At 35.8% G+C, this 15675-nt stretch overlaps 6 protein-coding genes across 6 annotated transcripts; 4 read left to right on the top strand and 2 right to left on the bottom strand.

The window, feature by feature from the left end:
• The first annotated feature begins 35 nt into the window (after positions 1–35).
• Positions 36–1742, top strand: LOC145912410 (uncharacterized). Its single transcript, XM_082999866.1, has 8 exons — positions 36–217; positions 303–468; positions 529–627; positions 681–761; positions 827–981; positions 1041–1170; positions 1231–1339; positions 1396–1742. The coding sequence occupies exons 1-8, from the start codon at positions 105–107 to the stop codon at positions 1533–1535; spliced, it is 993 nt and encodes a 330-aa protein (XP_082855992.1). The 5' UTR covers positions 36–104; the 3' UTR covers positions 1536–1742.
• On the bottom strand, positions 1436–3648 carry LOC145912409 (actin-related protein 6-like). Its single transcript, XM_082999865.1, has 10 exons — positions 3505–3648; positions 3253–3439; positions 3049–3195; positions 2881–2993; positions 2710–2806; positions 2395–2532; positions 2157–2331; positions 1959–2097; positions 1720–1892; positions 1436–1572 (listed from the first exon to the last, which is right to left on the bottom strand). The coding sequence occupies exons 1-9, from the start codon at positions 3576–3578 to the stop codon at positions 1760–1762; spliced, it is 1203 nt and encodes a 400-aa protein (XP_082855991.1). The 5' UTR covers positions 3579–3648; the 3' UTR covers positions 1436–1572; positions 1720–1759.
• Positions 3649–3912: 264 nt separating this feature from the next.
• On the top strand, positions 3913–6288 carry LOC145910884 (EF-hand calcium-binding domain-containing protein 3-like). Its single transcript, XM_082998098.1, has 9 exons — positions 3913–4047; positions 4270–4420; positions 4481–4594; positions 4674–4814; positions 4889–5033; positions 5094–5228; positions 5507–5675; positions 5955–6088; positions 6167–6288. The coding sequence occupies exons 1-9, from the start codon at positions 3947–3949 to the stop codon at positions 6286–6288; spliced, it is 1212 nt and encodes a 403-aa protein (XP_082854224.1). The 5' UTR covers positions 3913–3946.
• Positions 6289–6998: 710 nt separating this feature from the next.
• On the top strand, positions 6999–9645 carry LOC145912575 (ATP-dependent (S)-NAD(P)H-hydrate dehydratase-like). The gene is made up of 9 exons (XM_083000095.1): positions 6999–7146; positions 7227–7373; positions 7571–7616; positions 7807–7895; positions 7966–8125; positions 8192–8296; positions 8351–8468; positions 8894–8993; positions 9162–9645. Exons 1-9 carry the CDS (start codon positions 7052–7054, stop codon positions 9337–9339), a joined length of 1038 nt encoding a protein of 345 aa, XP_082856221.1. The 5' UTR covers positions 6999–7051; the 3' UTR covers positions 9340–9645.
• Positions 9646–9697: 52 nt separating this feature from the next.
• LOC145912574 (mitogen-activated protein kinase 8-like) lies at positions 9698–13745 on the bottom strand. Its single transcript, XM_083000093.1, has 7 exons — positions 13494–13745; positions 13253–13433; positions 12962–13195; positions 12674–12897; positions 11994–12156; positions 11654–11889; positions 9698–10792 (listed from the first exon to the last, which is right to left on the bottom strand). The coding sequence occupies exons 1-7, from the start codon at positions 13496–13498 to the stop codon at positions 10513–10515; spliced, it is 1323 nt and encodes a 440-aa protein (XP_082856219.1). The 5' UTR covers positions 13499–13745; the 3' UTR covers positions 9698–10512.
• A 672-nt stretch (positions 13746–14417) lies between these two features.
• LOC145911713 (uncharacterized) lies at positions 14418–15350 on the top strand. Its single transcript, XM_082999132.1, has 2 exons — positions 14418–14637; positions 14833–15350. Exons 1-2 carry the CDS (start codon positions 14476–14478, stop codon positions 14905–14907), a joined length of 237 nt encoding a protein of 78 aa, XP_082855258.1. The 5' UTR covers positions 14418–14475; the 3' UTR covers positions 14908–15350.
• Positions 15351–15675: the final 325 nt, after the last annotated feature.

Raw genomic sequence — 15675 nt, 5'->3', positions numbered from 1 at the left:
TAGAAATCATAAAACTATACCGAAACGCTCACTTGTTCAAGATTCTTTCAGAACTTGTTGCACTGCCTGGTTTTAATATTTTAGTGCACACGTAAATCCTTGTAATGGAGGAATTCATTAAAAATGAAATACAGGACGTACAAAAAAACTTGCTGACAAAAGTGGACGGCTTACAGCTCATTGCTTGTCACAGAAATTTGATCACAGTCAAAGTATTGTAAGTTCGAAAAATTATATTTTGAATTTAAAGAAATGGATTTAACTTCAGTTTCTTGTGATAATTAAAAATTTTTATTTCTCAGAAAAACCAAACACAGAGAGTTAATGGTATCCATACAGTTCCCTCAGACATACCCAGACTCAATTTTACTGATTGAGATTAAAAGCAAAGTTTTTTCACCAAGCCTTCAAAGCCACATCAGCCAGATCTGTGACCAGGAACTAAAGAAATACGTCGGGCAAAAACAAGTAAGCATAAACTTTTCATTCAAAGCAAAAACTATTTTATATTTCCTCATTTTATTGAAGGTTGTTTTGCTCATTAAATTTTTGCGAAAGTTTTTGGATGAAAATCCATTGCTGCCTTGCCGGGATGAGTTAACGTCAATTAGGAAAAAAATATTACAGGTAAATTTGTACTAGGCTTTTTCTTAGGATAGCACACATGCTATTGTTAACAGGACGGTACAGACAGCATGAAAATGAAACAAAAGCAAGGAATTATATCTGTACATGCAAGACAAGATCAATACTTTCTCAAGGTTGGTTGGTTGGTTGGTTGCACTTTATAACATTTGCTGCAACTAAAATTACTATTTATCTGCAGTGTACAATCGTTGTCCCAGAAAACTATCCATCTGATTGCATTGAAGTAAAACTGACTGACCATAATTTTCCAGCTGTAATGGCCTATTACTTTGTTTCACAAGCAAAGGAGTTTGCCCGGCAAGCTGTAGAACCACCATTAAAAAAAGACCCCAAGTACTAAAAGCATGTTTATGTTCACTTGTCAGTATAATGCAATCTTATTTACTGTGAAGGAAACCAGAATTTAGACCCAGTCACCATGTGGAAAAAGTCATGGAGTTTCTCATCAAACTTTGCACTAAGCGGTACCCAACAGAGTCCTGTCCAATATGTGGCGAATTAACTTTACCTAAAGATCCACAGGTATATTAAACTTTGGGAAAATAGAGTACAAATAAAACATGGCACCAATATTTTTTGTAGAAAATCATAACAAGCATGGCTGATAGCAAGTATGCAGAAAGAATGTACTGTGGTCACTTATTTCACCATGGTTGTTTGGACAAATATATGAAACAACCACCATTTCAAGGTACACATAAAACATTAACATGGGTATATTGGTGTAGATCATTTTCATGCTTGTAGATGGCAAAAAATGCCCCAAATGTTCAAACCGAATTTATCATGACAAGTGGAACATTTCTCCAAAGTTGGCTGAAGAACGTTGGGCTCACCATGAAGCGAGAAAACGGGAGCTTGATGAAGTTGTAGACTTTCTCTCATGATTTACCTTGAAGTGAGAGCTTTCACCTCCAATATTGCCTGAAAGGTAGCAGTGGAAATTGTATGCCTGTTCTTCACACTTGCTCTAATAAAGGGTCTTATATTTTCTATATATATGAAAGGATTCACTACACTAAGAATTATAGTGATAAAAGGCATTGGGTACAATGTTACTTATACTGCTACCTGTAATGACAGTACTTCTTAGTAAGAAAACTTTTCACTGTCAAATGTCAGGAAAATGTTTTGCACAAGTCACTTGTCCCCCTTCTTGATATTCTCTAATTGAAAGCCAGTGTCTTTGAACATCATCTGACTTCGCCCAAGTTACTCCCCCTTGGCAAGCATAGGTAACAGGACTACACAAACCACAGTTATGAATGAGGTGGGTTTACAAACATCAAATAACGTTGTATTGCACTTACTCTGGGGGCAATGTTATAAATATTTCCATTTCATCCGGAGCCAGTTTCCTGACCTCGCACTCTAGTCTTTCCTTGAAGTTTGATAATAAACAGTTACCTCCGATTAGAACAATGTTCCGAAGTAAATGTGGTATGTGCTCTGTAAGTACAACATGCAAAACTAAAATGTACTACATATGTGGTGATCGGGCAACTTACTTTTGGGGCACTTGGAAACTGAGTACAGTATTGCCTCTGCCAAACCCATTTGTGAAATTCCTACATCTGAAGGATTAAACAAAATTTCTGGGACAGTAAAACGCTCTACTGTTAGTCGAATTGTTTGTTCTTGGTTCTTGCTTTTCGTATTGCCATGAAGTGTTTCCTCCAATGGCTGAAACCAAATATTTCTTTATCAAAAAGCTCAAATGTTGGTGACAATAGGTAATAAAAATACCTTTATGTATCCTCGTTTGATTTGAGTGTAATCAGGTAAAACGTAGTCTCTCAGCACAGTATTTTCCTTTCCCTTTTTACGACATAATGCCATGTCCTCATTGAAGTTTAAACTTATAAAGCAAGCATCTTCTTTTACCTAGTGTAGAATTTGCAAATAAAAATGCAATTTTTTTTATACCCAAATTCAAACATATTTAACATAACTTTTTTGTCAATGTTTGTATACCACCAATATATTTAACATAACTACCAGTCAACAGTGTTTGGTACTTTTAAATTTATGTATACAATTAAACATACCACCTCTGTTTACCTGATTCATGACAAAAGTTTCATCCATAACTTGGAGCTGACGGTAAGAAATTACTTCTTTCAGATGATTTGTTATCAGTTTTCCACCCACATCAATTCTAGAAAACAACCAACACAAAAGATTTAAATAGCTGTCACCAATTTGTAGATTTTCTATTCAGCAAATATTAACCTGCAAACTGCCTCCACAATTTTTCGATTTTTGTAGTAGGGTACAATGTGTGTAAAGGAATAACTTGAGTCGACAACAAGACAGCAATTTTCATCAGGATTGTCGTGGGAATACTATAAAACAACCTGTTTCAAGGACCTTTGCATGCAAAATAACAACTAACTTTACCTGGTAGCTGGCAAGGGTAGATGAATTGATTCTAATAATGTTTGCAAATTCATATTCTTCAAAAAAAATCTCATTCATTGCTTCTTGTATTGAAGCAAAGTTGAAATGAGGCTCTGTTATGATTATGCTTGTTTCACTAAGTTTGAGCTGAACAAAGATATGTTTTAATTGCCAATAAAAAGAGTTTAACTGGTTTTGACTTACATTTAACACATCCCTTCCAAAAATATAATCCCATATTTGCCTTTGGACGTCCCAGTTTAATAGATATCCTTTTTGAAATGGTAACACGTAGAATAAACCAGAAAAATCCTTGCACGAATTAAGTTGACTTGACACAAAACTTTTCCTTCTTTCGGCTTTGGATCGAAATATACTGTTGGGCACCACTCTGAAAAAAATTATGTAGACATGTAATGAAACCTGAATAATTTTTTTGTTATTCATAATAAGCACCTTACACCTGTTTCTTCAGTGCTACCAACTTTGAGGGTACATGCTCCGTTATCTAATACCACAACGTTCTTCATCTTTCAACAGTGAAATACAGTTTTACTTTAAATCTTTGAACTAACCAGACTTCTCACAAACAAAAGGAAAAAATCTGACCAGTCGCAACACATTAAATAAAGAGGAATAAAAGTAATTAACAATTACATTCAGGTGAAAAAGTTAAACAATATTTAATGCGTGACGCACATTCCCATTTCTTCAACGTTTGGCGCGAATCAAAACAGCTACATTTACTTTCCTGAATCAGCTGTTCAGAAAAAAATGCTAATTGTGACGTCACAGAAAGTTGTATCTGCCAAAATTGTGGTCAAAGTTTTCAATGAAAGAGGAACGGCATAAACAGTCCTGGGAAAGTAGTCCTTGTTTTAACTTGGTGTCGACTGACATGCCTCCAATACAATCTGATGCTTTCGAGGGGGTGTCGAAAAAAGTAACACAACGAAAATCGATCTGCAAAAAACATTCTGTCGACGTAACAAACTCAAGGTAATAACAAGACAAATGTGAAAATGTAAAAAGTTACGTAATAAAAATGCGAAAAGTTTTGTTTTTACTAATTAGAAGAAGATGTTCTTGCGAAATTAAAACTAAAGCAAGCAACTGTTATTTTTGCGCCCATTTGATTTTGTAAATTAACATGATATTCGTAACCGACAAATTTGTGTTAAACTGAAATTGAACATCCATAATATGTTGTTTTTTTTACAGACCTAAGCATGTAAAACTGCCAGTTTTAGCCGCCAGTCCAGACACCAATGGCAATGGTAAACCTGTTATGAAAATTGACCCATCTCGGTTAACACCATCCAGCAAAGTACTGACAAGAAGACAACAAAGAGCATTTTTTCAAGCATTTCAGGTATGTTTTTACGTAGTTTCTTTGTCTTCCAGTTCAACCAAATTAGCATATTATTTGCAGTTTTTTGATCACAAACGAAATGGAAGAATTAGCTGCGAGGAATTTATTGAGACATTACAACGAGTGGGGGTTACAGTCAATGAAAAAGCCGTCTACGATTTAATAGTTGCCCAAGTAATAGACCATTATGTAGTCACATTTAAAGTCCGGAGTTTTTCAATTTACCTGTTATATGAGCAAGCATAAATTTTAGGACGAAAATGAAAACGGCGAAATGGACTTCGAAGAGTATCTTAACTTCATGACAAATGAGGATATTTTTATGTCAATGGTTGGTGCCGGTATGAGCCAGCAACCATCTAAGCCTGATGACAAGGATTTTCTGATGTACCAGGTGCGAATACAAAAATGTTTCCGGTGAAGCAAAGCATTTACAAACCTGTATTAGATAATGTGCACTGTTCACAGGTGTTGTCGAAATTTATCAAAAAAAGTGTACTGGAAGAGACCCAGCGACAAGAGATCGTTGGATATTATACACGTAAACTGAAAAAAGTTGCCAAAAAACACATTTTGATGCATGCGGCCCACGTTGTCCACCATTATGCCGACGGTAAGCGAAAAAATGTTATTTAAGTTCAGTTGGAATGAACGCGGTTTTGTTTTTTCTTAGGCGCCCGCTCTCTCGGTTTGACGGAAAAGGAAATCTTCAATCAAATAGAAATAATTAAGCAACAAAACGAAGGCGATGAAATGAAAAAAAATAGTCCCTACGCTCGACCAATTCAGCTTATTTTAACTTCCACTAGTGAGTTTATGTATTTTATTTCGCATTCCAGCATCCACAACCGTTGGTTGAGATCGTACGACTAAGGTTCCGCGGGAAAGTACACTATACAAGAGCGCCAGGCTCGATAAGCTTTATAAGTTTGTAGGTGTTCACGCCATTTTGTTTATCAAATGTTTGTTTATTTATGTTGAAGAAAGTTCAATAGCATGTTTTAATTTTATGTTCATGGGATTTATGTGGTAGCAAAAACGATTCCAAGCTCTAATATTATAGTATGACTTTGTTCATTCATATAGAAAGCAACAAAACTGGCAGGCACATATTCAGACAACCAGGATGGAATACACGACAAATATCAGCTTACGGGGTTAAACTGCCACGAATTGATATCACGGAGTCAAAAACGTTTGAAAATGTTCATGAAATACGGAAAAAGGTCGACGCTGTCAAGGAAGATTATTACTGGTGAAGGACTATTTTGGCCCAAAGTGTCGAAAGCTTAGCCAAAAACGACGACGATTCTTGTTTTTATCGGCTGTGTACGAAATTCCAGTGTGTTGAGATGTTTCAGTATCATGACTAACCCAAGTTTACAATTGTATTGTGAAGTAGTGGCAAAATAGATGCAATTTTAAAGCGAAAATAACAGGAGACCATCAGTAATATATTTGTGTGCTTTTTGGTCTCCTTTTTTATTTTATGATGTTGACTTTTTTAAATTAAACATCTTTGAAACACTTTTAGGAGTTTATCAAAAGCGCAAAAGAAAAACTTTGACGAGCTGTGGAAAGATCTGCATATCTCAAATATATCGACGTCACGCCTAAAAACGATGATGAAAGGGGTTTTCGGGACTTACACTGCCAGCAGGCTTACAGGTAAATAGTGTGGCAATGTTTGCGAATACCGTACTAGCGACTTTAAATCAATTTTTTATCTATTTTTCATTAATCAAGGATGTCGGGGAAAACACGCACCGAAGCACAACATATCAGCTGTCAAACCGACATTCGTCCCTTCGGCACGATTTCCTTCTGCAGCCACACAAAATCAACCCGTGCTCTCGATTAGCACTTAATATAAAAGCAAACATTTTGGAAATACAGGGTTTATATTGTGTATGCCGTCTTTTAAATTTGTCATGTTGTGGTACATCATTCAATTTATAGATTCTTAAGCCTTTCAGATTCTTTAAACCAGGGTGCTAGAACCTTCTGGGATGCGGCCTGTTTCTATAGGGTGCACCTGCGAGGGCTAAATCTTTAGGGTTAGTTATAACTTAAGTTAATACTTCATTGCATCATTGTTTGACGATTTCAAATACTGTACATGCGATTGTGCTCCAAGTTTTTGTTGAGCCCCAATTAGTTGATGTTGCCACAGGAATATAAAACACGTTATTACTACAAAATATGTTTTGCATGTTCGCATTTCTATTGGTTTGGAAGCATGCTGTAAATATAGTGCCAAAATGTACTCCTCCCAAGTGAAAATCCGAAAAAGGGGTGTTTAATATATTGCTTGCAACGGGTGCCGCGCCCCTGGCAAATACTAACTATACACAAATTGCCGTACCGGATATGGATGGTTTGTCATCAATGTTTTTGTCACACGATTCGCCAAATGTCGATGCGTAAAAGCAGGAAATATCAAAAGTGGCAAATATACTTGATTGTAAGAGAAAACACTGGTTTATCCAATAAAACTAAAGACGACAACAAAAAAAACCTACTGCCTAAATTTCAGAAAAGTTATCACCTTTCCTTTCAGGATCTATTTCGGTGGATCCCCAGCAGGTTTAGTTTGTCGTGTGGTTGTAGTTTGTTTGTTATTGTTGAGAGATGAATCAGGGGGGAAGAACAAGAATAATATTCGGAATTGTGCAACTTTTTATGATAAACAAGGCAAAGGTATTAGCTGGAGAATTCAGTACCAGGTTGGAAAGTGTTTTTACCTTCACTTTCATATTGCAAAATTATCAATGACTAGTTTTATTTTCACGTTTTCAATTGGCAGAATAAACTACCCTTTAACCCTGATGGAGTCTGCCAGAGAAAATAACACACGGTTGGTGGAAGAAATTAAGCAAGCAATACCCCCATTGACATACAATCAATATAAAGGACAAGCAGGAAAAATTGGAGTTTTTGGAGGAAGCCAGGAGTAAGTCAAATACAAGTCAACTGGCCTCTCCTATTTGGCAAAGTAATACATATATACATACACTTGTCATAAGGTTCCTTTGAAGCTTATGATCAGAATATTAGAGCTGTGATCGCCAAATATAAAGGGTGCAGTGTGGCGATCCTGCCTTGCTATGTAAAAGCATAGCATTACTTTTACATACACTTATATTATAGATACACCGGTGCTCCATACTTTGCTGCTATTTCTGCACTAAAAGTGGTGGGTTTTTTACTGTTTCATGTGAAATGACACAATGTTGTACGCAATGGTCTGTAGCCTTCCTATTTTACTGGTCTACAAATTTTTATTTACCAAAAAAATTTGGAATTTTGATTAAAGTGGACAATCTTTCACCATATTTTAAATAATTATTATCTAAAATGCATATCAACACATTTCAATATTTTAGGGTGCAGATCTGTCACATGTATTTTGTTCAGCAGCTGCATCACCAGTGATTAAATCATACAGTCCAGAGTTAATTGTTCACCCAGTTTTGTGAGTTTTTGTGATGTAACTAATATTTAAAATGTTTGTTACTTGGATCGTGTAAAATACCTGTGTTTAGAAATAAGCCAGAGGATGTTGTAGCAATTAAGGAATGGCTTTCAAGACTTAGCAGTTTTGTTATTGGACCTGGGCTGGGGAGAGTACCAACAACATTTAGCATTGTAAAGGAAATTATTACTGAACTTCAACAGTTAAACAAGCCCATAGTAATTGATGCTGTAGGTTGTCTTAAATTAAGGTACTTAATAAATTTGAAGTGACTTGATCAAATTGATATTTTTTAGGACGGGTTGTTTCTTGTTACTCAAGATCCCAATGTCATAAAAGGATATAAAAAAGCAATTCTTACTCCAAATATTGTGGAATTCAGAAGACTTGCAGACAAGTTGGTAGGGCAACTGTATGTTACCAGTACTCAAAAAAATTAAACAACTATAATTTAGAACGTTTCAAACAATGTTGAAGATCCCATTCAAGAAACAATTGATCTAAGCAAAGCTCTTGGTGGTGTAACTGTTGTTAGAAAGGGAATGATTGATATTATTGCTTGTGGTGAACAAGGTGAACAGTGGTTATGCTATTTCAGGGATGCACAACACAGGGCACACATACCAAATTTGGCACACCTTTGTCATTCGTAGTTGTTTCTTCTTTTTTGTCAGTGTTCTTCAACCTGTTAGTGCAATGGAACCTTTCTAGTTCGGCAAATATTCTGGAACAGCAATTTTTTTAAAACCTGAAAAAACATGAATTATAACATATATTTGGTTCATCATAATATTTCAGTGTATCACAGTAATATTTAATGTTGTTAATGTCTGGATTTAATGACTGGGGTGGAACAGTTAGTGTCGATGGAACCCCTGGGAGTGCTTTCCGGAACACTAGGGTTTTGTGGAACCCAGGTTGAAGAGCTCTATTAAGATTTGATAAAAGTCTTTCATATTTAGAAATGCTTTTGTATTAACTTGTCATTGTTTGCTTAGTGCTGCAAGTCGAAGAAAAGGGGAGTCAAAGGAGATGTGGTGGCCAGGGTGATCTTCTGTCAGGTTCAATGGCAACCTTTGCATATTGGACTTACCTGAGGTAATTTGTTCACATCTACCTAGTTTGTGAAACTCAGCTAATGAACATAGATTTTATGTAAAAAAAAACTTTAGATTTGGATTTCCAAATAAGTTTAATCTCATTCCATTTTTATGCAATGTGTTTGTTCTCATTTACAATGGGATTCTTACAATGAACTTTTTGCAGAGATCTCTCAGAGTCAAAAACAGATCCCGGCATGTTGGCTGCCTATGCCGCCTGTGTGCTTACAAGGAAATGTGCAGCATCTGCATTTGCCAAGCATGGTAGATCAACAACTACTACTGACCTGATTGAAGAAATACACGCTGTGTTCGATGAAACATTTGAAAATACAGCAGTTTAAGAAAAAAAAATTATTTTTACATTTTTGTTATGCTTTATTTATACACTTGAAACATTTATTGAGAATAATCATTCTTTATTAGCAAAATTAAGAATGTGATTATGGTGCAGCGAGTTTAAAAATTGTTACTCTTATAATTTGTGAACTGATGTTAGATGATTTTTTGCGATACACCAACAAAATACTCTGGTTTTATTTGGGTAGTATCATAACACAAACAACCATCAACTAATTCCTACAATGAGTTGCTAATACCTGCTGAAGTAACCAAAGTCGTCATAGTCTAAAATCTGTTCGTATTTCTTTGGCAAATTCTGTTTCAGACAAACATGGTTTATTAATTCTGTTTGATTTTTCCATTGTATTTTTGGCTACAAAACATGTAAAACATCAAAATGACAACGACGTTTTTTCAAGTGCTTATGACATGCAGCAATTGCCTACAATTCACCATAAACTTTATGAATGTTTCATATGCAGAGACAGTCAGTATGTGCATGGGCATGAAAGAATGTTTTCGACACCCCACACAATATCTATATACACCAATATAAACAAACAGCAAGTTAAGCACATGCAAAACACAGGCACTTGACATATAGATATTATTAAGTTTTCCTCATTAAAATATTGCTTTATATCGTTTTAGGGTTAACTTTATTTCACAAAGAGCAGAATTTTACTGAAATAGTTAACAATAACCCAATATAAAAAATGTTATTAGCAGTTTGACAACACAACCTGTAAAATCTATTTCAATACACATCAATGTTTGACAAAATTCAAGACATAGTTCATGAATCATGATACAAAAATACACCATTTATAATCCTTTACAATAACACTTACAGCATGTACAATAGATCATTGTAGGAAGTTCAAAATGATTATGGCTGGGATATATAACAACAAGCAGACATTTGAATGTGTCGATACACAAGTTAAGCAAAAGTCATGTGACTTTTTTTGTGGCAAACAAAAATGTTTTGTGGCTATCGTATCGTACGTCACCAAGCCATTCCTCTACAAGAGGTGGCGCACAAACAATGTTTTTTTTCGTCAAAATGGAAAAAAAATTGCATAATGCCTGAATTCAACCAGCACCACCTTCTTCTGAACTTCTACAGTAGCTATTCACATATTTTACTGAACAAAATAGGCACATTGACACAGTTAGGATTTGGATATCACCGTATCAGTGGAGGCAGTGGGTTGGACAACTCCATTTTCACTTTTTGTTTCCTTTGAAGATTTGGTTCCTTCCTGGGCCTTTGTTACCTCTTTTGGCAGTGAGGTGGGAGCTAGAGGTTTGGGCACGGTGGTGTCTATAGTGTCCCATAGCTTTACCTCCTTCCAAATGACCTCCTTCCACTTTTCCACAGAATATTCGGCCTCGTCAATGGAATTCTCACCAAGCTTTGGAACAGGTCCCTCGACTTCACTTATATCATACCTGAAACAAAGAGACCAAAATAATATTTGGGGGAACATTCCTTTTTGTAATAGAAACAGCCAATGGAAGAGACTCCAGGCTGTGGGTAAGTATTTCTGCAAGAACCGTCAGCAAAAAAACAATTTTCAGGACACATTTTAACCATTGGGGTGTGTAAATAATTCACAGGAAATACATGTAAGCAATTTACCAGCTGTGTGCAATGTATGAATTGTGAAAAAAGATAAAGTATTCCCAGTAACATAGTAATATTTCATGCAATGGCATGATTGGCAGGATCCCCGCACTGTGCAGGTCCCTGCTTGACGATCACAGCTAATGTATTGCGATCATGAGGTTTGCAGGCTTAGCAGCCTAGCTGGATCAGCCACTTTTTCCTGACAAGCCGGAGCAAGATTTGAAAAATCAAGCTCCCGGTGAGGTTTGAACTCACGACCCTGGGCCAACCAGGCCCAACGCATCCCCAGTAACATTGTTTCAATTTTGCTGTTTAAGCTCCAGACTCTACTGTAGTTGATGCATTTGTTTACCAATAAAACAACATTTGCAGATATTTTAAAAAGGAAACTGATAAAATGAGATCAAAAACATTTCATTTGTAATTGCTGGCAAGTGTGGGTGTTACATGTGGCTTGTTTCATTGATTTAATCCACGAGAGACTAATGCACTGCCCAAAAAGGAGGTCACCACATGTCAGACATCACACACAAAATGCTTCCATTGTTGCTTACTTAAAAAATATTTCTGAAACAAACATCACCAGTTTGCAGAAATAAATTTATCCAAATGTACTATCACAAAGAAATGATTTAAGGCTGCCTTAAAAAAGGTTTTATTTAAATGCAAAAAGCAGTTCATACCAAACTTTAATGTAAGGATGTTGTAAGGCTTCATCTACTGTAATACGATCTATTGGATCAATGACCAGCATTTTGGCAAGTAGATCTCTTGCTTGACTTGCACGTAAGCGTCCATTGCTTTCAGAATCAGCAGGAAACAGGGAGTCTGGAAAGAGTCTGTGGATTGGATGACCGCGTTGCAAAGGACGATTCAGAACATAGTTTCTCACTGTTGGCTGCAACTTGTTGATAAAATCCTAAACAACACCATCATAAGAGACAACAAAATTTTATCATGCACTAAGATTGTAAAACAATTAAATAGCATAATAAGATTGTGGGTCAAGTCAATATCATTTACTTGGGATGGTGTTCCCAACTGCTCAGTAATTTTGTTCCACTGGTCAATGTGGTCTGTACCGGGAAACAACACTTGGCCTCTGATCATTTCACCAAAAATGCAGCCAACTGACCAAATGTCAACAACTTCTTGGTATCCCATGCCAAGAATGACTTCAGGAGCACTAAAAATTTCAACCAAAGCTTATAACCATTTTTAAAGTTTTATCAATAAAAAATCACTACACTATTAAATGGAATATCAATCTAGCTTTCATACAAAGTTAACATGGGGACAGTATTTGGTGCCTAAACACAGAACATATTGCAAGTTTGGATAGCAGTTATGTGGTGTCAGTATTAAGCCTATGATGCTAACATAGTTGAAAACCCAATGCAACACAGCCCACTCCGCCCACACTTAATCTTTGTCTATTCAACAGGTGACCATTAAATTATGGTAAGAGTATATGTTACAGTGACTTCTGGGCAACATAGGCATAAAATCAAAAATGAGTGTCCCACTGCTGGTTGTAGCTCATGAGTCACACCCACCTGCAGACAGTCATTAATTATTGAATAAACTTTTAAAACATCTGGTATATATGGTACAGGTACACAAATCATTTTAAAAAATCCCAAAAGACAAATATAACGTTATTTATTTCATTGCTGGACTAGTGTCAATGCAACTAAACCTACCGATAATATCTTGTCACAACATAAGGTGTCATCATAAAAGATCCACCAGCAGTTCTTGCAAGACCGAAGTCTAAAATTTTTAAAGTACAATCGGAGCGTACAACAATATTTGAAGGTTTTAAATCCCTGTGAATGATTCCAGCAGAATGAAGATGTTTTATTCCACACAAAAGTTGATACAAAAGATATGACAGTCTTTCATGATCCAAATCCATTTGAATTACCTGCCAAATAAAACATAAGTAACATAAAAACAAACCCATCATTCCACAAAATAACTTATATTACCTGACAAAGACTTGCATCCATCAACTCCATGACAAGGTAAACATGTGAAAACTCCTCAAAAGATTTTTGTGGAGAAAAGACATTCAACAGACCAATGATGTTTTTATGATTGACAGCTCGCATGAGAATAAGTTCACGATAGGCTCTCTTTGCATGAGTAGGATTTTGAAATGGTCGACTCAGTTTTTTTATTGCTACATTTTGTCCTAGTATTGTATCATGTGCAGCACACACCTGGCAATAAAAGAAAGTCTTTAAAAATTTTCAGACCCTTATTTTAATATAGTTTACCATTCCTTGTGCACCAGAACCAATCGGCTTTAAACTTTGATAACGCTTCAAAACGGTGAACACAGAATCTGTTACTTGGACAGTGTAAAACTGTGAATTTGCAGCAGAGGCACTGCTTTGGTCCACAGGTGGTGCAGTGGCACCTTTGCTTTTGCTGTTGCTCATGCTGTCATAGACTTGCCTGTAAAACAAGGTAAGAAATAATAGCCTATATGACATTACATTTTATTGTCGCACTTACCCCATATGAATATGATGCTCTGCTATTGGCTGACAAATTCCATTGGGCTACGTCTATGAGTTACGAACTACAACAAGTTCATTATCATCTTGAAGCAAATGAAACAAAATACCTTTCAAAAACAACAGATGAGATTATGTTTCACCTTCTTAGAAGATCAATGATACACCAATAAAAATGAGCATAGGTATGCGTAAACCCACAATGAGAAAAATTCAAGAACGCAAACCCAAAAAAACAGTTACAAACGAGCCCATAACACCATCAGATATACACTGCATCTCTCACGGAAAACACGGAAAGTTTCTCCAGAAATGTAGTAGAGGCGTTCCTGGCAGTTTATCGTTTTTCTTTGCGCCACCATGCGGGTAAAATAGAAAAAGCAATTTGACAAAATTATTTGAGCGTTGCTTTCAGAAATTTTAGTGATTTCCTTTCCACGAAAACGAAACAACTAAATGACACAACAAATGTACGATTAATTTTTTCTCATTACGCAATCCGCCAAATGTAATTGGTGCAACTTGTTGTGCACGTATATAGGCTATTTGGCTGATAATTTATCTTACTAAAACTGTTTTGATATTTGGAACAATGAAAACAGTATTATAACTCACCTCTTCTGCAATATTAGTGCTTTGGCTTTGATGTCCTTTCGAAGGAATGACAATTTTGAACGCTTGTATATGTTGTTCAAGGAACATAAAGTACATTGTTCGAGCATAGACTACTTTGCAAAATATGTCTAAAATGTCTATGGACTATGTTTCGAGCGTTCGAGCAAAATACGAATTGCGGCATTATGATTATGAATTTTACCCGTCCGCAATATATTCATGAGACGATGTGTTTAAATGTGTAGAATCTACAATATATATTGACCCAAACTGTATAATTTCTATGTATTTGTTCCGTAGCACAATAGTATACGCTTGCAAAAAGTGAAGCAATTGATCACTGCATAAAGGTGTTTGATCTTGTAATGGGTGCTTTTGAATGCTGCCTCAATGGAGGAGCTGAAGAAGTTGTAACACCAGACCCTGAAGTTAGGCGACAACAGATGTTGGAAGCTGCTGAACAAAGAAGACAGAAAGAAGAAGCTCGAGGTGTAAAACACCCAGAAAGAATAAAGGAGCAACAAAGGGTATATATATTGGCAAGAGAATATTGGCCACTTTATAATAGGACCTATTTATGGGAGTCCTTTAAAATAAATTCATTCTTTCATTTAAATGACATCGGTTTTGTTTGTAAACAAACAGAAAGCATTAGTATTTTCTTCACCAGTTTTGCAAGAAATGTGTTTTTACATCATTATCAATGATTTTTTATTTCTAAGAAAAAAGAAGAAGCAGAAAAGTTGGCTTCCACACAAACTGGTGGCAGTGGCGGTCTAAGGTGGCAAGTTAGCTAATCCAAATATCTGTCCATATGAACTGGATATTGTTACCCTGCATATTGTTTACCATTCACTTTTTAAGTGTGCTCCAAGTTGTGCAATTGCATTTTGCATGAAATGATCTGTTTGTCTTATTTTGTTGCAGAACTATTTCGATTAAGTTAGAGAGTTTTTGGTGCAGTGCTATATGAAATAATACATTATTTTTATGTTTTCAAACAACAGTATATGACATTGGTTACATTTCTATCAAGGTAACATACCATTTGAAACTTATAGTGCTATTGTTGCTTTGTGGTGTTTCAATTTTATAAGCACAGTTTTAAAAATATGAAACTATTTGAAAGTTTTGGGGTATTTTTGTTTTATTGTGCATACAAAACCTTTTTATTTTGAACCATTTCAAATTGATTTTGTCTGGCAATGAGTGTATTTCTATTATAGTTGTGCAATCGGTACGATTTAAGGATGATTTGCTTTACTGTTACAAAAAATCATTTCCCATGGTAAAGCACAAATTTTTCATAAAATTAATGTTATTTCTTGCCAATGTGCTCGTGAAACTGGACAGTATATAGCCTCAGTGCGGGGTCTAAGGTGGCACGTTACCTAATCCATATATCTGTCAGTATGAAGCATAAATCACTAAAAGTGCAGAACAGATTACTTTGCCATCAATTATACAGGGTTGCTACCGGCCATGACCTAAAACCAGGGAGTCGAACCCTTAAATCGATTTATGATATTGGACTGTTTAGGTCAGAAAAAGTTTAATTTGGCTAA

Source organism: Ascidia mentula, chromosome 8 (genome assembly GCF_947561715.1).
Source record: "Ascidia mentula chromosome 8, kaAscMent1.1, whole genome shotgun sequence".
In the NCBI taxonomy this organism is placed as follows: Eukaryota; Metazoa; Chordata; class Ascidiacea; order Phlebobranchia; family Ascidiidae; genus Ascidia; species Ascidia mentula.
The sequence above is the reverse complement of the archived record's forward strand: the minus strand, read 5'-3'. Positions and strand labels throughout refer to the sequence as shown.